The sequence below is a fragment of the Quercus suber genome, unplaced genomic scaffold (assembly GCF_002906115.3).
Source record: "Quercus suber isolate HL8 unplaced genomic scaffold, Cork oak 2.0 scaffold_24, whole genome shotgun sequence".
Classification (NCBI taxonomy): Eukaryota; Viridiplantae; Streptophyta; class Magnoliopsida; order Fagales; family Fagaceae; genus Quercus; species Quercus suber.
In genome coordinates this window covers 1129314-1150239 of record NW_027069489.1, presented here as the reverse complement: position 1 = coordinate 1150239, position 20926 = coordinate 1129314, and the positions used below count along the sequence as shown (strand labels likewise).

Below are 20926 nucleotides of genomic sequence, written 5' to 3'. Positions count from 1 at the left end.
TAAATAAATTTGCAATTTTGAAAGAACTGTCGAACACAGTGAGACCATACATGTAATGCAAGTCTCAGTGGATATATATTTGTAACTTATCAATAGCAAAGACAATTAAAAAATACTTTTAATTTACAACTTGTCTTCTTTTTTATCTTTTTCTTTTTTAGGTAAATACGGTGAGACGGTTGGTGGGGTTCGAACCCGCCGCAAGAGGTGTTGGAATCACTGGGGCATCCCTCGAACCCCAACTAAGCTAACAACTTAAAGAACCTAAGTTATACCCCAGAAGAAGTATCTCTTTACAACTTTCACATAATATTCAAGACCCTCTCCCCAAAAGGAAAAACAAGAGCATTTCTCAATACCGTAAATGGGTTTTCCTCATTAACAATTTATATAAACAACTGTACAGAAAACCATGCTCTAATACTCGCTTATACCATGAACTAATCCTCAAATATACCCTCATCTGACATTCTGGAAGATTCAGTCCCATTAACATGGGGTTGGTTTGAATCATCAACATTATAGTTTCGTAAAATGCTGAACAAATCATAGTCGTCGTCGTCGTCGTCATCTTCATCATCATCCTCATCCTCATCCTCATCATGGTCTCTTTTTGAATCTTCACGATCAGATTGTTTTTGAGCCTGTTCCTCAGCTTCTCTTTTCATCTTCTGCTTGATGCAATCATCATATGACATTTCATACCAGACAACGCCATTACCCACAATAGATTTGTTGTGGGCATCTGTCATCCGCTCTTGCTTACTCTCCTCTGAGTTCTTGGGCTCTCCCCAGTAGTCATATCGATATAGAGGATTTGAAGGGTCATATTTATCCTTCCCAAAGAAACTGGCATCTTTATACCTTCCTGGCTCTTCCAATGGTAGACCAAGAGCTTGACGGCTGCCACAGAAAAAAACAGTACAGCTTTCAGTAAGTAAAAGAAGGAGTATATAAAAGGGACAGCTAAAGAAAATCGGCAACAGAAGGTAGTGAACATCATGAAAATGCAAAGCAAGATACATTTTAGGACTCTTTAGTCTGAAAATGTTCACTGATACTGCATTGCAGGATTCTCTAAATAATATTTGATCCTAAAGTAGAAATTCACCTTCTGTGAACTAAATGCATGCCTCTAAACCTAGTTGCGCTGCTTAATTTAAGTTTATTTAAGTGACCATCACAGGGCTCAGGGCTATCTAAATTTTAAACTTAGTCTGATCTCACGTAAGCATGAAATCAGTCTAACAATTAGCTTGATATCTCTGCAGTCGCACAATTAAATATAAGGAGTGGAAACTCAAATCACCATATATCAATGCTTCATCTATATTATATAAATCCAATTATAACGCTGGCAAACGAACTTTATTCCAGGAACAAACTGTGGAAAAGTTACGTGTCAGCATCACTTACTTTTCTCTATGGAAAAGTTGACTACCTTAATTATGCAGACCAGCTTACCCACAATTCAGTATATATGAAATTGGAAATCTCTAGTGTATGATGGTCAAATTGAAATAAAATGCTTTATTTGCAGGCACCATAATGGAGAGAACCCAATAGGAGAGGTCAATAAGATTGTGAGAGATCTAATATCAAGTATTAATATAATAATGCCAATGGGAATACCAGCTGATGTCTCTAATCAAAGCTTCCCTTTCTTCAAATGATCTACGCCAATGTAATAAGTCATACTCATCCATTTCAATATTTCGTCTCAGCTTGTCAATTTTGTATTTTTCTCCTCTTTCCTCTGCTTCCCTTCTTAGTTTATTATGGTGCTGTATCCACAAGAACAGGAAACGGAAAGGACCTTCTCAAATTTCAAAGCAATGGAAAATCAAGCAATATGTAAAGAAAATATAAATATCAAATAGTTGAGGTAGTCTAACATTTTGACCAAGAAACATGCAAAAACTAAAGGGAACGGCTAACCTGACGCTCAGCAAAGGCAGTCTCCAAGTCAAGTTCTTTAACGCTTGTTTTCTGCCAATTAATATACATAAAAAGCAGGTGAATGCAACAGCATACAAGTCAATACAATGACTGGAGAAAAGTGCTCACCAGAATCACTTTTGGCAGTAAAGTTTTCTTATAATAAGCTTTGGTGTGTATGACACTGTTTTCCTCATCAAAATCCTCATCATCAGTTAACTCTGATAATTTTTTGCCTTTGTATTTCTCAGGATTAGCCTCCAAATCATCCAAAATCATCTGCTCAGCGTTATGTATCTGCCACAACTGCATAAAAAAAAAAAAAAAAAAAAAAAAATTGAAGTCCACAGTGATGACCATGACAATGGTAAATATTGATCATACACACAAAATTGTTCAAAGATGGCAGAAAATCAGTCATAACTTGCAACAAATCAAAGAATTTAAAAACTAAAGACACAAGAGAAAGGTCCACTAAGATAGTTTTTATATGTTTCTCTAAAATGTACTCCATTGTTCTTTTTAGCCTTTAATGAATTAAGACATTAGGGAGTTCATGCAACTGCATGTGCATATGAAATCAGCAGCAAACATCAAAAGGAAAGAGTCCCATGAGCTAGCAGGGAGATGTGGAGGGAGGAAATTTATATGTATGATGCATTCACATACACTTACATAACTTTCTTACATGTCTAAATTCTAATAGAGAAAGGAGCAAATATAACATGAAATGATGTATATGTACATCCACAATTTCTAAATTCTACTGACAGAGAGAAAAAATTTCCTTAAGATGTGATAGGCAACCAGCTCCTGGTGCAGTCATAATGTACACATGTATGAATATGCATTTCAGTGAGGCTTGCCATAAATATGTAACATTATGTGTAGAGAAGTTCTACGTCTACAACATTTTCACAACAAATCGTAGGTGGTTAGTTGTTATTGGTTATAATTTGAATCTACCATTGAAATGACTTTTTTGCCCCACCAATAACAACCTGCCGCTTAGGATTTGTTGTGAAAATGCTGTAGACATAGCATTTCTCTTATATGTATGCATATGCCCCTCTACTTCAATTGAAAACAAATGAATCATAACATTGATAATATAGTGACTTCTCAAAAAAAGAATTCCTTGCAAAAAAACATACCTTATCAACATAAGGGTGATCTGACAACAAAGGTTCCTCTTCCGGTTTGCTTCCTGGATCTTTTCTAGGAACCGGAGGTCTTCCACAATCACGCTGCAAACGGAGACATTCAAAATCAAAAGCATAAGGATGGTTGAAAAAATACAAATTTTAAGAAAACATACAATCTTAAAGCAGATTGCACATGCAAGAAATTGATTGCCCCACTTCCTATATAAAATGTATCCAAAACTGACAAGTTTGGAACAATAGAAACCTTCTCCATTGCCTCTTTAAATAAACCAATGAGCTAGGAGCAGGGATGGACCCAGATGCCCCCAAGGGTCCGATTTTTTTTTTTTTTTTAATAGATATTATATACTTCTTTTTTGTAGTTGGGCCCCCCTTCCAAAACATTATGCCCCTTCTCCCCAATCAGCCTAACTAGCCTAACCCAAATAGCAACTATCAAACCAAAAAACTTAACAAAAACAATAAAAACATTCACTATAGTTATTATATTTTAGCAAAAAAACTATTTTACCACCCACAAACCACAAAATCATGTGTTATTGGAAAAGTTAAAGCTAAATTTTTTGCAACTCTAGTAAACTAGTATAAATACCAGTTGACTGTAGCAACTTGTTACCTTTAATTAAAAAAACTCAAATTCTCTCTTTTTCTTTATTATTTTAATGAGATATTTATATTATTTTAAATGAAGTGATTAAAAAAAATCATTTAATATAAATTGGGTGTATTGTAAAGTGAGGTGGTAAAATAGATAAAGTAACTTTTTGAAGTGCTAAAAGCTAAAATATTTAGCACTACCACTGTGAATGCTCTAACTTCAACCCAAAAAAAAATCCTAGCCAACCTAGATTAAACAAAAAAAAACATTATTTTGTTTTTGTTTTTGTCTTTATTGGTAGATGATTACATTTTAATGTATTTATAAACAACGATTTTGTATATTTATAATTTTCTAATACTATATGAATGCCTATTTGAAGTTTTTTTTTTCTTTTTTCTTTATACTCTGACCCCGCTAGTTTAAAATCCTGGGTCCAACAGACTAATCTGGCCTCAAATACTCAGAAGATTTGTGTAATCTTAGGTTTTAATTTTTAGTAGTCTCTTGTAAACCACCCATGTACTTGAGTAAAGATATGATAAACTTATTATGGACATATCAAAGGTAGAAAAATAGAGATAGTGGCACTATATAAAAGGAAAGGTACAAACCCGTAATTCATCTAGATTAGTATCATCACGATGAAATATAGGTGGATAGTCAAATCTGTTAAAGCTGGAAGTATGGACACAAGTGTCAAAAATAAATGAGTAAGCAAATTAGGAGGTATAGACAGTATCAAATAAGATCATTAATTATCGTTAGACTGAATAGAGATTGACCTCAGTAATATTCTAAAATAGACTTGAAAGTGTGGACAATAGTCAGAAGTACAGGATTACATACATCAGGTGATCTATATTTGGATTGACAAAACGCATTTCAATAGGAAATCGAAAGCGATAAGGATCTCGCTTTGCCTGCAAAAACAATGAAATGTACAATGAGAACCTTAGTTAAAGGTCAATTTCTTATAATGACTTTAACCCCTGGATGCTGTATAAACAAAGGGAATCAATATTCAGGGATAATTGGTCCCAACTCCCAAAAACAAAAGGAGGGAGGGGGGGGGGGGGGGGGGGGGGGTGGGGAACAAGTCCAGTACTGATAGTCTTAAACACTCACCAGAATTTCAACTATGACATGCATACCAACTTTTATGTGATGGCGAATCCAATACCAATCATTACCTTTTATAGGGACCCACCTGAAACAAATCAAGACACATGAATTAACAGGTAAACTTTTGCATTACTCATAGGTATGTATGATATATTTTACTAAAACATAACCATGAGGAATACCAGCATAGGGAATTATTACCCATCATATACACCTCCAATGTCAACAAATGCTCCTTGATAAAGGTGCAAGGTAGTCACCTTCCCTGAACAAATCTGCATAGAAATTTCCCAGAATGACTTTCCATACCATGAAATTGCATATAGCATCAAGTAGATGATATTTCTAGTATGAGGATGGTAGGGAGGACACACAAGTCGATATATGCATTATTGGGATGAGACCTATAAGTACAATTTCCAGTAGGAAGAGAGAGAGAGAGAAAGAGAGAGAAAGAGAGAGAGATTGCTCAAGGGAAAGAGAATGAGCAAAACAACTTACTTGTCCTGGATAATAAAAAGGAAGTTCATACTGCAGAAAACAAGGATCATAAATGTCATCATTTCTCCCAATCCAAATTAAACTAAACACAGAAAATTTGTGACCTATGTTACCATTCCTTCTTTGTAGTCCTTGCCTCTTTTCCTCCTACCAGGATGGTAATCCTGGTCATACTGTAAAGGCATTAAAAACATGCATATTAGTCTCCTGCATGGACAACTCAAACTTGTAGAAAATAGAGTAGTAAAGTTAGTTGCTTCAAGTATTGCACATAAATTTAATATATATTGTTAAATTACCGATTCTCCCAAAAGCTTAAGTTGTTAGGAAATGATGAATTTAATCATTTAACCATAATTCTAACATTCCTCCTCACATGTGGGCCTAAACTCCCCCTTAATAAGTGAGGCCCAACACATGGGTTTTTGACATTTTAGATGGAAGGTAGAGTGGAGACAAGGATTGAACTCAGGACCACCTAGCCTGATATCATGTTAAATTATTAATTCTCCCAAAGCTCAAGTTGTTAGGAAATGGTAACTTTAATCATAATTCTAACATACATCTTGAAAACTCTCAATCTTTATATGCCTAATTCTCCCAATCCGTCCAGATGGACTAAAGCTTTCAGCCAATTTTGTAGCCAACTAATCAGAAATTCAGAATATACTTATTTGACATACTTATCACAAAATGAATGGCGATTTCATCAAATTCACAACCATATATTTCAGCTGGACTCCATACAATATACAAATTCAAAATCCTAAACTTATGGAAAACTTAAGCCAATTTGACAATATCAACCTCAATTAATAATCCCTAATTGTTGTAAACTCCAAAATTCATAAAGTTTTCTTCTTCTTCATTTTTTTTTTTTTTTTTGGGATGAAATATTTCACTTACACATATAAAGCCCCCAAAGCTACCTTTAACATTTAAAAAATAATTACCCTTCTAATATTATTACAATCCCCACAAAAATGCCAACTTTACACTAAATTTTTTTCACATAAACTTCAATCCAACTCAAAACGAATAACTCAGTCCAACCCCGCTTACTAACAAACCATAAAACCATGCTAGCATTAAATGAATTACATCACCATAATCGCACAAACATCACAATAAACATAAGCACTTAAACACAACAAAACAAGAAACACAACCAAAAGTTTCCATCTTTATAATTTTTTATTGGGGCAAAACTTAGGTACAATTCTTTAGAAGCTATACCTTAAACTCCTATTAAATTTAACATATGGTTGCATTGACCAATAAATCACATGATTGAATTTAATTGTCTTTACAGAAAAAAGGAGCTGCATTGACTAATTCAGCCACATAGTTGAATTTAATTGCGAACCTAAGCTACAGTAATTATACATAAGTTTTACCCTTTTCATTGTTTCCAATCTCACATTATCTTATGAATGAAGCTAGAGAGACTACAAAATTTTCCACATAAGATTTACAAACTCATATGTTATCAATCACTAAAAAGTAATTGAGAGATTCATTTATCGTGTTATCTAAGTGTCCCCAATCACATTCATTTCCACATCAGTGTTGTAAAGTCATGAAATTTATAGTAGCTTTAGAAATTTCCTTACCTTATAAGACTCTTCCTCCAACCTATCCTTGTTGGCTTCAACCCACTCCTGGTACTGCTTCAAAAACACCTTGTACCTATCAAAACACACATCCTCAGCATTACTCACCATTTGTGCCTCCTCCAACTCCTCCAACCCAACTCTCCTAACACCCTCCAACTTATGACCTTCCCTTATATACTCAAGCTCCTTCTTATCCACCTCCCAACCCCGCGGCGGCCAATCCCTCGGCACCACATGTTGTGCAATCATTGGAGTAGCCCACAAAGTCTCCAAAGGCTCAGGTACCTCACCCTTATAATCAAACTGTTTTCTATAATAATCATCCTCAGTGAGACCCATCCCCTCCATTTTCTTTTTCCGGTAACTGGGTTTGAGCATTTTGAAAGCTTCAATGGCTTCTGGGGATTGGAGAGGGACTTCTTCACCCTCGTTGAGGCTTAAGCGAGCGAAACGGGCTTCTGGGGTTAGGATTTCTTCCCAAGGAGCCCAATCTCGCTCGACCCAGTTGCGAATTCGAGCTTCGTCTTCGGTTTCTTTGTCTTTGGGAGCATAGTTTGAGAGGAAGGTCTCGTCTACAGGGAACTCGTCGGAGCTGAAGCAATGGGGGGTGGTGGTGGTGGTGGTGGTGGTGGTGGAGAAATGAAGTTGAAGTGGGGGGGTTTTGGAAAGGAAGAGAGGAGAGTGACATGGTTGGATATGCTGATGCGGTTTGGAGATGGGGTTTAGGGGTTTAGGGAAGGTGAAGAAATGAGGGGTTTGGAGGAGTTGCATTTGGACCTGGTAGAAGCGTTGTGTTGTGATGAATGAAGAGAGAGTGGAGAGTGGAAGTGTTTTTACTTGAGTAGTTGAGTGGATAAAGAGTGGTTTTTTTTTTTTTTTTTGGGTTACTAGTGTTTGGAAGGTGATGACCTCTTTTATAGTTTGTACATTTATTTTTGCATAATGACTGAGTTGATACACTCAATTGTAAAAAAAAAAATATATATATATATATATATATATTTTTAATAGCTAAAATTGTGAGAAAATTTAATTAGATTTTTAATTGGATTCGCAATTTTACGTCATATATCTCATTTAAAGTTTTCAATCTTTGTGCCGAGTGAGTCATTGTGTCAATTTATTTTCTTAATTTTGTTGCAGTATATCTTACATTACAAAAATCAAAGAGTCAATTTTTTTGTTTTTAATAAATGTAATGAATTTGGTGTCTTTGTTTGAAAAATTCCTTACATCTTTGTAGTGTAAAGGCTATCTTTTTCGTTTAATTTGATAATATGCTATCCAATATCTAATTTTTCTCTCTGTACTTTTCTCATTGATTTTGTAATCTTTCTTTGAGGAATCCCTTCTATCTTCGCGGCAAAGGCAACCTTTTTTTTTTTGTTTGTCTAAATTAATACTATATAATATAATATGATTTTGAGTGTTTTATGTTTCTTCTCATTGGTTGAACAACTTGGAAAGAGATAGATTTAAGAGAGGGATTAGATAGCAATTGACATCAGCACAAGACTAGCCATGTACATATTTGGTTAAGAGTGCCCTCTAATATGTGTTAGACAATCTGCTAGTGAATTAACATTTAATATCGTTTTCCCCCCAAAAAAGTGTTTGATATAGACATAGCATTGTTAGTTTATTGTGTGAATTAAAATTCTACATCAATTTTTTGTTTATTTATTTAGGCCAATTTATATAATTTTTTAGCTTACCAAGAATTTGAAGTATTATCTTCTCAAAAAAAAAAAAAAAAAGGTATTTGAAGTTTTGATATGTAATTGCAACTCTCTTATGAAAATTTTTGAGTTCAATAAAGCCCATTACCGTCTCTAAGTAATTACATTGGAATAATTGTGTTGTTAATTGGTCTAGACTAGTTGGTTAATGGATGCACAATAACTAGATGTTTATTTTTGATGGATTTGCTTAAAGTGGTAGATTCTAAATAGAATCTATATATGTGTGTGTGTATATATATATATATATATATATATATACAAAATAGAAATTCTACTCTAACTTAATATAAGTGTATATGTATGTAAAGCTCTCTCCTAAAGACTTGAACCTCGGCCCTTGCCTCCCATACCCACAAGTATAAGTACCTGTGGAGTGACCATCGCACCAAGAGTGTACAGTGGTAGAATCCATATTTTAAAGTTAAGGTAGGACCAAAATCCAAATAAAATCCATATTAGCTTTTAATTGTAATTTAATTTTACGTCAAAGTGCCTATTTTAATTTTCTTAATTTTGCTATCAAGTAACTCATTCATAATATTCAGCACGAAGTCAAAAACACTACTTCATTGTCATTATTGTTAGAAGTTTCTGTGCATTAGCACAAGTTACAACCTAATACACATAATTTTTTTTTTTTTTTTTGGGGAAAGAAGACATCATATTATTTTATTAAGGGGGGCCATTTGAATCAGCCAGTAATACAGTAAGGAGGTCTGGTGGTACATCTTTAATCCAAACCGTTATATGTGTGAGAGAATTTGCTTTCCTCGCTAAGTAATGAGCTACCTCATTTCCTAGTCTTCGTATAAAGGAAAACTCCACGGAAGAGAAATGTGAACTAAAAAATAAAATATCTTGTAGAAGGTGCCCATAGTGTGTCAAACTACTGCTGCCCTGTTTTAGTGCTTTCATCAGGGTCTCAGAATCTCCTTCAAGTACCATGTTATCAAAGCCCAATTCCAAAGCCAACTCAAGTGCTCTTCGTGCTGCAAGGATCTCAACTTCAATCACCGTGCTTGGGAGTGGTATTTTCCGTGATAAAAAAGCCATAGGAAGGCCTTCATTGTTTCGGATAATGATCCCCATGCCCGCAGTGTATATGTCCGCGAACGTTGCGCCATCAAAGTTGATTTTGTAGCTGTTTTCTCCAAGGGGGGACCAGGTGGCTGATCGCTGAGGTAACACTGGTCTTTGGGGCAACGTTGGTGCTTCATTTGGGAAGGTCTCAAGCCATTTTTCACGAGCTACATCCAGAACTTTGTCCAACGGTATGGCTGGTTTGCCGAGTCGAAGATTATTTCGATGATTCCATAGGTTCCAAATCACTGAGGTAAAGAGCTTCGGTTCTTTATCACCTGCAAAAACAAACTTAATAATGTCAGTGAAAGAGGTGCTCCTCTTGAGAGCATCATGATTCCACATGGGTGTGCGTCTCCAGAGGGGTTCAAGCAGTGGGCATCGATATAATGCATGCACCGTATCCTCCTTGTGCTGTTTACAGGCCTCGCACAAGTCATCCACCAAAATTTTACGCCTGACCAAGTTCGCTTTAGTAGGAATGGAATCTCTACACGCCTGCCAAACTAGATGTTTTACTTTGTTTGGCACTCCCAAGTTCCAAATTTTTCTCCACAACGGCTTCATGGGTTCAAAGTTGGAAAGGCCTTGTTGTTGCCTCAACTGAGCATCAACTGAGGAAGAATTGGAAGAAATGAATTTTTCAAGAAAAAGTGTTGTTGAATTTCCTGCACTGCATGCGTCATCTCTCTTCCAGACACGATATCTTGGCGACTGTAACTTCAAATCGAGCAAGGCCTGAATCTTATGGAAATTAAACATCTAGAGGTTTTCAAGGAAATCCATTCCTTTTTCAAAATGAATCCCTTTCTAACTTCAGACTTGTCCCACTGTCCATGTATCTAACTTTGTAGAGATGGTCTCGTATATATTGATGTTTTGTAAAAATGCATACATCATGATAATACTTTCATGGACAATACTTTGTGGGATTGACTTTTCTAAACTGTTATTTATTAGCTCCTTTTCAATTCTCTCACTCAATCTTGTGAAAGGCAAGCACTATCAAATACAAATAGCAAGAAAATATTAACAAATTCCATATGAATTACAAATTTTATGTGATTCTTTATAAATTCTCTATTTCCATTAACCATATGTGTGCTATGAATTTTCCATATAATTTAAAAGAACCTAGAGAAATTTTGGGATGGGAAATTTTGGGTTGGGATAGATGACCTAACGATATCAATAGGCAGCTTTTCGCAACATCAGTTTTTTTCTAAATGATTATCCTTTTGACCTGGATTTAGGACAACTGGGGCAACACTCTTCATTGAAAGATGGATCTAGTCATCTTCTTGAACTAGATTTTTTTTCAATGGGTCGTGATAATGGGTGGATTAAAAGGGTTTGGATGAGTTGAATATGAGCATAATGGGTTGGTTATGGGGTTTTGCAGGGTTGAATCATACCAAAAAGAGTTCGAATTTGGTATTGAGAATTCTAAATGATTGGAGCTTGAATCTTTATTGAGAGAAAGGAAGAAGATTAAGTTGTGAGAGAGGCAAAGGGTTTGGATGACAAAATGAAGAGAGGAATAGATTAGTAAGAGATGAGGAAGATCTGTGATCAAGTAGATGAGATTGAAAAGAGAGAACATAAATTGTTGGAGGGTAGTCGAAGAGTTGGGTCTTTTAGAAATAAAACTTCAAAAAAGTAAAAAGTAAAAATAACAATAACAATAAAATAAAAATATTGCTAATGTGAAAATTTGTGAGAGCTTTAAAGTTTATGCGATAAGCTCTCATAAAGTCTACAAAAAATTAGATGTTTCAGTTTTGTAGTATATTTAGATTAGATCTCTAGCATTGTGATTATTTGATAATTTAAACTTGTCTTTCTAAAGCTTCTTTATCACAGGATCAAGTTACCTATTCAAATTCAGACTTGGCATACTTTATCAATGTTAATAGTTCATACACTTCAAAGTCTTACAAAGGATGAGGAACAAACAAACAAGGAAAAAATGGTAGATGACAATTAAACTAGACATTTGCAAGGCGTATGATCATGTAGAATGGGAGTTTCTATGACGGATTATGCTCAAATTGGGAATTGATGACCGATGGGTGTGCTTAGCCGTGGAAACAATCCATACTGCATCATACTCGATGCTCATTAATGGTGAACTAAAGGGATATATCACCCCATCCTAGGATATAAAGCAAGGCAATCCATTTCACCATACATGTTCCTATTCTGTGCAGAAGGCCCTTTTTCTCTAATCAGAAAGGCAGTAGAGTCACAACAATTACATAGAATTTTATCTTGCACAAATGGGATCTGTATATCTCATCTCTTATTTGCTGAAAATAGTTTTATTATCTACCAAGCCACAGTGGAAGAAGGGCAATGCCTGCTACAAATTCTAAGGCGTTATGAAGCTGCCTCGGGTTAGGCCATCAATAGACAAAAATCCTCCATATTTTTAGCAGGAATACAAGACAGGTGGTGAAAACAGATATCCAGACCCTACTAGGTGCGAGGGTTATGGAGGAGTGTGAGGCTTATCTTAGGTTACCTACGATTGGTGGTAAATCAAAGGTTAACACCTTTAAAGAATTACAGGAGAGGATAACCAAGAGAGTTATGTGGTGAAAGGAAAAATTTATCTCTAAAGCAGGTAGAGAGATACTCATCAAAACAATTGCTTAAGCTATACCAACCTACTTTATGGGTATTCTCAAAATCCCAAAACCCTTATGTGATACCATTAATTCCACACTAGCAAAATGCTAGTGGGGGCAAACGAAGGATGAGAAGAAAATTCACTGGATAAACTGGAAAAAGTTGTGCAACCCAAAGGATAGAGGAGGTATGGGGTTTAGGGATATACAAGCTTTTAATATAGCTTTGTTGGCAAAACAAGCTTGGAGGCTAATCCAGAATAATCATTCCTTATTTTTCCAAGTCTACAAGGCTAGGTACTCCCCTAATTGTTCGTTCATGGACACTGTATTGGGAAACAACACATAATATGTATGGTGGAGTTTACTAGCTACAAGGGACATAATTCATGATGGGGGCACAATGGAGGGTAAATGATGGTCATTCCATTGAGATGTCTATCCATAGGTGGCTATCTCATAAGCCAATCTTCCTAAGAGAGCGACAACAGAACTTGATGGTGAAGGACCTTATTGATGCTACTACCTTACTATGGGATTGAGATAAAGTTTTCAACCTGTTTGCACATAGGACACGGTTGGAAATTTTGTCAATCTCATTGCAAGATAATCCAAACAGGGATGTATTGATGTGGAAAGAAAATAACTCCTAAACTTTCTCAGTCAAGTTTGCATACCAAGTAGCCATCAGGTTGAAGGAACAAACCCGGATTGGACATTCTACAGCTAGTAGGGACTAGATCCACCGGAGGCAAATCTGGAAGCTAAATGTGCCCTCGAAGGTTAGGAATTTTATCTGGCGAGCTTGCTCCAATATCCTGCCTACTAGGGAAAGCTTGCAACAAAGGAGAGTGAAGGTGGATACGCGCTGTGAGCTGTGTTTCTAGCAACTTGAATTTGCAAGACACTTGTTGTGGGAGTGCCCTTTTGCGAGAAATGTTTAGGCTTTATGTCCGAGAAAAATCCAAAAATGCCCAAATGAAGCCAGGATTTCTTCTAGTTGTTTCAAGTATTGGCAAAAAGGTTATCAAAACCTGAGCTAGAAAAGTGGGCAACGGTATCATAGGGGATTTGGAATGCACGCCATAAGTTTTTTTTTAGAAGATCTAAGCCCATCCCAAAGCCATCCTGGATGGGGCTATTGTTTTCTTGCATGAATACCAAAACCTTGTGGCTGCACAAAGAAATTCTTGATATGTAGTGTCAAGTTCTACTGTTGCATGTAGTAGGGTATCGCTGTTTTTTTCCTCTGCACTGGGTAACTGCTAGGTTTTTGCACTGGATAGCTACTGCCTGCAGCGTGTGGGCTACTGCTTTCTTATTTGGCACTGATTTCCCCCTCAGCACTGGGTTTAGTTGGCAGCACTGGTTTTAGTTTTGTTATAGTTTAGCTCCAGCCATATGTACTGTTTTGTTTCCCCTAACTAACCCTAGGGTCTATACTTCTTTGTATACAAACTACATCAATAATATATCTATCTTTACCTCAAAAATAAATAAAAAATTTCATACATTTTGGTAAATTGCAAATGGTAGGGCCATGACTCTTGACCTTGGTCCGTATACTACTTGTCCTTTTTACCCCAAAATATGAGCTCTACCGCTTATTGGTATGTTGATTCGTCTTTGTCATTTACGAAGAACCATTGCGATAATTACAATACATCAATACATAAAAACCCACCTCTAAGACAATAAATAAATACCCCAAAAGCGGGTCCAAAATGGGCTAAAATCAGGCCTAATAATAATAACTAGCCTCATTAAATGTGCTTTGCGCATGTAATGAGACTTTTTTTTTTTTTTTTTGTTCAGTGTCATAATTTTTTATACATTTATCTCTTTTAACTTAACCCAAAATCCACATTAACCATTGATTGCAAAAAATAACACTCTTTCACGGTTCCACCCAAATTGTAAAGGTGTATAAACCAAGTTCTTGAAAAGGAAAGAAATGAATATACCAAACCAAATCAACACGTACCTAAATATAAACACAATCACATTGATGGTATTTATTCATCTTCTACATTTAACTTTATAACTTTCAATGTTGAAGAGAAATATACACACCTTTAAACCAAATCAACTAATAAAATTAAATATAACTCAACACACACTTGTTCAAGGGCTTTTTCTTTTTTTCTTTTTTTTAATTCAAACAACAATTTGTGTTACTATTTTGTATTTGCAGTTCTTTCTTTATATTTCTATATACAAAATGAACATTTGAAATACACATCAATTCTAGTATAAAAGAGTGTTTCAGCTTTCAAGTTTGAACACCAAAAGAGAGTCAAAGGAAAATCTTTTCAATATTATAAATTTGTATAAAATAAAGACACGCATACAAATATGCAAAACAAAAAATGAGTGCTAAGGAATTATCTCTACTTATGTCTCACGGAAAAAGAGAAGGAATAGAGAGGACATTTATTTATGTTTTGCTTTGGCATTTGTCTTGCCATTTGGGGGGGGAATATATATATATATATATAGAGAGAGAGAGAGAGAGAGAGAGGGGATTCCCCTCTTTGGACTGAACTTTTATGTAGTTCAGAAATACCCCTAAACCTTATGTTTAACAGGGACAAAACTTGAGGATAACTTGGTAAAAATATATCTCCAACTCCGCTTAAAATAGCTATAAAATAAGACACTCTCCTACTAATCCATGTCTTCAAAACGAACTTATACAAAAATTAACTTTAAAAAAAAAAAAAAAAAAAAAACTTTTCAATCCACTTTGATATTTCCCTCAAGACCACGTTGTATTTTTTTTTTTTTTTCATTATCAAGACTCATCGGTTTCTTTTATTTATTTATTTATTTATTTTTAATTTCCGGTTTCCTTAATTCCTAATCTCACTTTACACTAGACAAAATAAATAAATAAATAAAAGAGCCTCATAGCACACGCAAAGCATAGGTGATGAGCCTAGTAAGGAAATTGCGTTTAAGAGAGAGAGAGAGAGAGAGAGTACATATATAAGTCTTGATAAAGGGGAAAAAAAAGGAAATAAAAATGTGTGGTGAGTTTTCTAGTGATTGAAGGAATATGAGAGAGTTGAGTTTGAAAACCAACGAGAGTGGTCCTATTTTGTAGGTCACGTTTTATGTGGAAGTTAGATATGTATTCCTACTTAGTTATCCTCCAATTTTGTCTCTATTTAAAAATTGGGTGTAGGGGTATTTTTGAACCACAAAATGAGGATCCAAAATAGGAGAAACCACTTAAATTTTTTTTGAGAGATAATTACAATATGCTGCTAGCCCCGCAGCTCAAACTCTTTCCACTTCCCCTTAAACCCCAAACACTTTGTGCATAGGGAGGTGTCAATTCAACTACAAGGCGTTTGGCTAGAAACCACTTAAATAGTAGTATAAATTATATGGCAATGTTAAAAATGAGCCTTTTTTTATAATATAAAAATAAGCCTTTTTCCCCCTAGTGTTTGGTGCATAATGAGGATTGTCTTTCCTCCTCTATTAAACTCTTCATATTTCTAATATAAGCATGAGAGGTGCTACATCCATAATATTTTTACAATAAATCGTAAGTGATAAGTTATTATTGGTTTTAATTTGAATTCACTATTAAAATTACTTTTTTGGTTTATGATAATAGCCTATAACAACCTGCCACTTAATATTTATTGTGGACAATAGCATTTATCATGTAAGCATACATGATTTTAGATTAGTTCAATGCTGCAAGAGTAGTACATAGAGAAAATAATAACAAATAAAATTTAACTCCACCAAAAAAAAAAAACCGAAATAGCTTAGCTTAAGCTTTTTAAATTTTTAAGTTTTTCATTTAGGAACAATTGTAAATTTGAACATGGGCCTTAGTTTCTTACACAGTGGAATCAATGCCTTTCATAGGTAGATACAATTAGTGGGCCCCGATGTGTCATTCCTTTCGGAAAAAAAAAAAAAAAAAAAAAGGTCGGTGTGTCATTTTTGTTTCGAAATCTATACGATTGTCTTTTATGGGAAGGCCAAGGTGTAAATGGTTCACTGTTTATCATTTCTGGTCAAAATAGGATCATAAAATTTTGTCATAAAACAATATCATAGACTCGTAGTGGTAAATTTTGTAGGTTTACTACAACAAGCAATAAACCATAGAAAATTTCTATTTCAACAAATAAAATGGTTGCATGAATGGTAGGAAATTTCCCATTATTATAGATTCTAAACTAGAAATAATGGTATCTTATCACTACTCTATACAGCATACATTTATGCAGCCATTTAATGTGTTCAAAGAGCAATTTTATATAATAAGATGGTTAGTATAGTAACTCTATACTCAAAACTTATCATTTAAATTAATGAAGTTTAGTTGAAGTTATTCTATATGGAGATACGGATTGAATAGAAAATAGATTAGTCCTTATTGTTACACGAATGTCACAACTAGTCAATAGAGTTTATACTCATTCTGTTGTTTAGAATTAGAAACATGAATTCAGGCTGTTTTGCTTATTGATGATACTGACTTTTGATCAAGAACATTTGGATACTAACCTAAGGACTGTATATCGAAACAGGTTACATGAAAATATGAGAAAAAGTCAAATCTCCATTGACATGTAAATCACCTCGACCCTAGGATTTATTTATTGTTTAAGGCAGATAAAATCAAACCCTAAACCCCATTGCATATGTCATTCCTCTAGTTGATGTGGTGAGCCTGTTACCATGGGGATCCAGAACTTGCCCAAATCTTAAATATTGAGCCATTTTATGCTAAAATCCTACACCAAATGGTTCACAACATCAATAAAGTCTTCTTGATTACCACACTAGCTACCAACACAATCTAAATTAGCATATCTACATTCAAACATTTTTCTTCCTCTTTTTTTTTTTTTTTTATTCTGGGGGTGGGGGTTGAAGAAAACCCACCAAATAGCCATGAAACATCACATCACAAGCACAGCTGACAATTGGTTAGATCAAAGCATTTTGTACCATCCTTCCAAGAAGGCAGTCAAGAGTAAAATTTGTATTCCTTGGCTTGAAGTATGATCTGCCTCAGAGCACCAATAGGGGCTAAGATCATCAAAGTGACCCCAACTATAATGCAGAACTGAAATTGCCACCCAAAAAAAAAAATCAAATCAGATGGCATAAACAAAATCTAGATAGAGGTGTTAGAATAGGAAATGTACAAGACCAAAAAGAAATTTTCTTGATAACATACCCAATTTGTGAACCAAGATAAGCTAAACCTTTTTGGTTTACAAATGGCCAACCACATAATGCAAGGCAGCTGCAAAACAATGAGAATTAGATAACCAAAGCTTTTATCAAATTTCTTTCATTTAGAAAATATAGATATTGTGCCATACATAGTACGTTGTGGGAGCAAAAGCAAATCCTCCAAAGAAACTGAGGAGCCCACCAAAGAAAGGGAATGTAATTGCGAGGAACATGGTAAGTGCTGCACCCAAAGATGAAAGAACATCAATTAATTGTCATTATTAATTAAAGGGTGTTTCCATGGGGTTGAAGTAGAGCCTCCCCAAGGAATATAAGGTTCTTCATGAGGCTTATCTGGAAAGAACCTCCCAAGTGTTGAAACTAAACACTAGAGGAAACTCCAAAAGAGTAAGAGAACTAAGCACAATCAAGAAAAACAATGGTAAAAAAAAAATGCTTACCAACATATCCATTGCGTATTAGGAAACGAAGGAACTTAGTCGGCTTGAAATTCATCTTCATAATGAAAAATGATTCTATCATGTCAAAAACTGGCATTGCAAAAATCTACATTGCACAAACATAGCGTTTATTAATTAAAAGAAATAAAAACGCTGCTCAAGGAAGCTTTATATCAAACATATATAGTGATTAATGAATTAAAGAATGTTATTTGAAAAAAAAAAAAATTGTACATGAAATTCAACCCTGACATTGATTTTCTAAAAACAAAAAGTTATATATGTGGCAACTGAACTAGATTTGAAAACAATCAGTAGAAATGAATTTTGCTTACACTTGATGCACAAACTTCATAATAGTATTTTCCTAGTGAATCATACCTGGTAACTACCAATGACATGAATAACAACGAACATGTTAGCAGTTGCAATGAGCCACTTGGGCTTCTCAAGCGATATGAGGATGTTATCCTCAACATCCTTTCCAAAAACCCTATAACCAACCATGGAAACAGGGAAATAACACAAGGCCACCACTATATAGGCCACAATTACACCTTTCCACATAGGTTTCTTGGAGGGCTTCTCAGGTGTAGAAGGTATGGATGCTTGGATCTCCAAGACCACATTATGTCCAGCATAGGCAAAAGCTACATCACCCAAAGCAGAAAAGAAGCTAAACACACTTCCTGTTGTGGTTGAAGCCCTTGGACCATATTGCACATCTGGTTGAACACCCTTGTTAGCTGAAGCTACCCAAGCAATAGTAGAGTAACTGTGGAAACAATTAGACAGGGTGTCAAACATTTGCATATAAGAATAAGTTTAATAAGTGTAGTCTTTCTACTTTTAAAATACGGAATAAAAAAGTAATTCAGGAATTTATCTATTATATTGTTGATGTGACACACTTTCAAAAGAAAATTTGTAATAGTTCAAAATTTTCCAGGTAACATTTTAGCATTTCTCAAATAAAACTTTAATAGTAATGACTTTGGGGTGGAATTCTCTTTGGTACTTTGAAGGTTTATGGTTGGTTACTAACTTACTATGATCTTAAAGTATATTCATTGATACAAGTGCATATTTCAAAGTAAACCCCAAGAATCATATGAAATTGTTCTTAAAAGAAGATAATACCTCAAGGACATGGCAGCCGCGGCAAAAGAGATACCGGTGATTGAATTGAAACTGGGGAGGTGGGAAAGAACAAATTGAACTGATGCAAAGATCATGATGAAGTAGGTGGTTTTGATAGATTTGCATCCAGGGCATGATATATCATGAATCTTCTTGAGGGAGTTCCCACCAGTGATCATATACACTATGTTCACACCAATTTCCACCATTAGTTGTTGGGGCACCACAATCCAAAGGCCTAGCTTTTCTCCAAAAGCATGCTGACCCAACTCATGGTACCTATCAAACCTCTTTCCAGGCACTATCTCGTGCATTTCCACCATTTGCCATAAGGTATACAGAGTGATAATCCATGACAAAACCATTACAGCAACACCAGGACCCCTAAAATACACACAAACCCACCTCAGTACCATAGTCACAATCATCATCTCATAATGTCAAGCCTAAAATAGAAGATGTTCTAACTACTTAAAAATTTAAAACACTATATCACCTTTATATGTATATAAACCCGATTGTTTATATACTTTATATATGTAAACTTTAATACATATATCAGATAAGATGTGAAACATGTAAACTATTCATAAAAATATTATTTGAGCCTATAGCATCGGCTCCATGGTAATTGTTTTTTACCACCGGATTGTTTATATACTTTTATATATGTAAACTTACACACATGTATCGGATATGATGTGAAACATTTGAACTATTCATAAAAATATAATTTTAGTCTATAGCATCAGCTCCATGATAATTGTTCTTTACCATTAGGCCAAGATATCAATCAAATTTTTGATTTTACAAGTTGAACCAACAAGAACCCATGTATAGTTTGTATAGTTAAAATTCGACATACCATCCAAGTTGAGACATGGCATAAGGGAGACCAAGGACTCCAGCGCCAACCATGGCAGTTACATTGTGGAAAGCAGAGTACCACCACTTTGCATTCCTTGATTTGGTGATGGGAAGCCAGTCATCAAGATTTTTCACATTCTTTGATACTTCCTCCTTCTCTGGATTCTGAGGTTCCATGTTTGTTGTTTTGTTTTTTGGGTTGTGTTGTGAACAAATCCAATATTAGTGTCAGTCAATGATAAGAGATCCAAAAATTCCAAACCCAATGTCAGGGTGTGTTACGTGTTTGGTAGGAAGTGTTTTTGTTTTTGTATTCAAAACAATATAAAAACAATTTTCAAAAAAATTGAAATTAAAACTAGTTTTCAAATAATAAATTTTATATTATATGTGTTTGACTCCAACTTTTAAGAACAATTTTCAAAATACTATGGAAAAAAAAATGGTTGGGAGGCCATTTCTATTTTTAAGATTTTTTTTTTTTTTTTTAAGTTTACAGAAAATAACGTATGGAATATGTATATTACATTTTTTTTTTTAATAATAAGGGAATAGATATCATGTACATTTAAAAAAAAAATTATTTATATAATGATAAGTTTCTAATTTGAAGTGTCAGAAATTTTTTTGTGATAAAGATAAGCTCCTTAATTTTAAGAGATAGAAGAGTTTCGACAAATCTGTATATTACATTTTTTTTTTTTTTAATAATGATAAGGGAATAGATATCATGTATTTTTTTTTTTTTGTTTTTTTTTTTTTTTGTATAATGATAAGTTTCTAATTTGAAATGTGAGAATTTTTTTTTTTGTGATAAAAATAATTTCCTTAATTTTAGAGATAGAAGA

The 20926-nt window shown here is 34.5% G+C and overlaps 2 protein-coding genes across 2 annotated transcripts; both read right to left on the bottom strand.

The window, feature by feature from the left end:
* Nucleotides 1–348: 348 nt before the first annotated feature.
* LOC111995085 (protein PLASTID TRANSCRIPTIONALLY ACTIVE 10) lies at nucleotides 349–7813 on the bottom strand. Its single transcript, XM_024026978.2, has 12 exons — nucleotides 6942–7813; nucleotides 5442–5501; nucleotides 5329–5358; nucleotides 5029–5102; nucleotides 4831–4912; nucleotides 4552–4625; nucleotides 4317–4380; nucleotides 3093–3185; nucleotides 2068–2244; nucleotides 1939–1989; nucleotides 1633–1784; nucleotides 349–903 (listed from the first exon to the last, which is right to left on the bottom strand). The coding sequence occupies exons 1-12, from the start codon at nucleotides 7713–7715 to the stop codon at nucleotides 441–443; spliced, it is 2094 nt and encodes a 697-aa protein (XP_023882746.1). The 5' UTR covers nucleotides 7716–7813; the 3' UTR covers nucleotides 349–440.
* Nucleotides 7814–16835: 9022 nt separating this feature from the next.
* Nucleotides 16836–20384, bottom strand: LOC111995084 (lysine histidine transporter 1). The gene is made up of 7 exons (XM_024026977.2): nucleotides 20077–20384; nucleotides 19212–19595; nucleotides 18453–18846; nucleotides 18072–18177; nucleotides 17760–17851; nucleotides 17612–17680; nucleotides 16836–17497 (listed from the first exon to the last, which is right to left on the bottom strand). Exons 1-7 carry the CDS (start codon nucleotides 20253–20255, stop codon nucleotides 17399–17401), a joined length of 1323 nt encoding a protein of 440 aa, XP_023882745.1. The 5' UTR covers nucleotides 20256–20384; the 3' UTR covers nucleotides 16836–17398.
* Nucleotides 20385–20926: the final 542 nt, after the last annotated feature.

What these genes read in the sequence shown, in the direction of transcription:
- LOC111995085 (XM_024026978.2), bottom strand. Translation starts at nt 7,715, where the DNA reads ATGCAACTCCTCCAAACCCCTCATTTCTTCACCTTCCCTAAACCCCTA. An exon ending in AGGACTACAAAGAAGGAATG is followed by an intron (nt 5,359 to 5,441) that starts GTAACATAGGTC and finishes TGTTTTCTGCAG; the next exon opens with TATGAACTTCCTTTTTATTA. An exon ending in TACTGCCAAAAGTGATTCTG is followed by an intron (nt 1,990 to 2,067) that starts GTGAGCACTTTT and finishes ATTAATTGGCAG; the next exon opens with AAAACAAGCGTTAAAGAACT.
- LOC111995084 (XM_024026977.2), bottom strand. Translation starts at nt 20,255, where the DNA reads ATGGAACCTCAGAATCCAGAGAAGGAGGAAGTATCAAAGAATGTGAAA. An exon ending in AATACGCAATGGATATGTTG is followed by an intron (nt 17,852 to 18,071) that starts GTAAGCATTTTT and finishes CTTTGGGTGCAG; the next exon opens with CACTTACCATGTTCCTCGCA. An exon ending in TTGCTCCCACAACGTACTAT is followed by an intron (nt 17,681 to 17,759) that starts GTATGGCACAAT and finishes ATTGTTTTGCAG; the next exon opens with CTGCCTTGCATTATGTGGTT.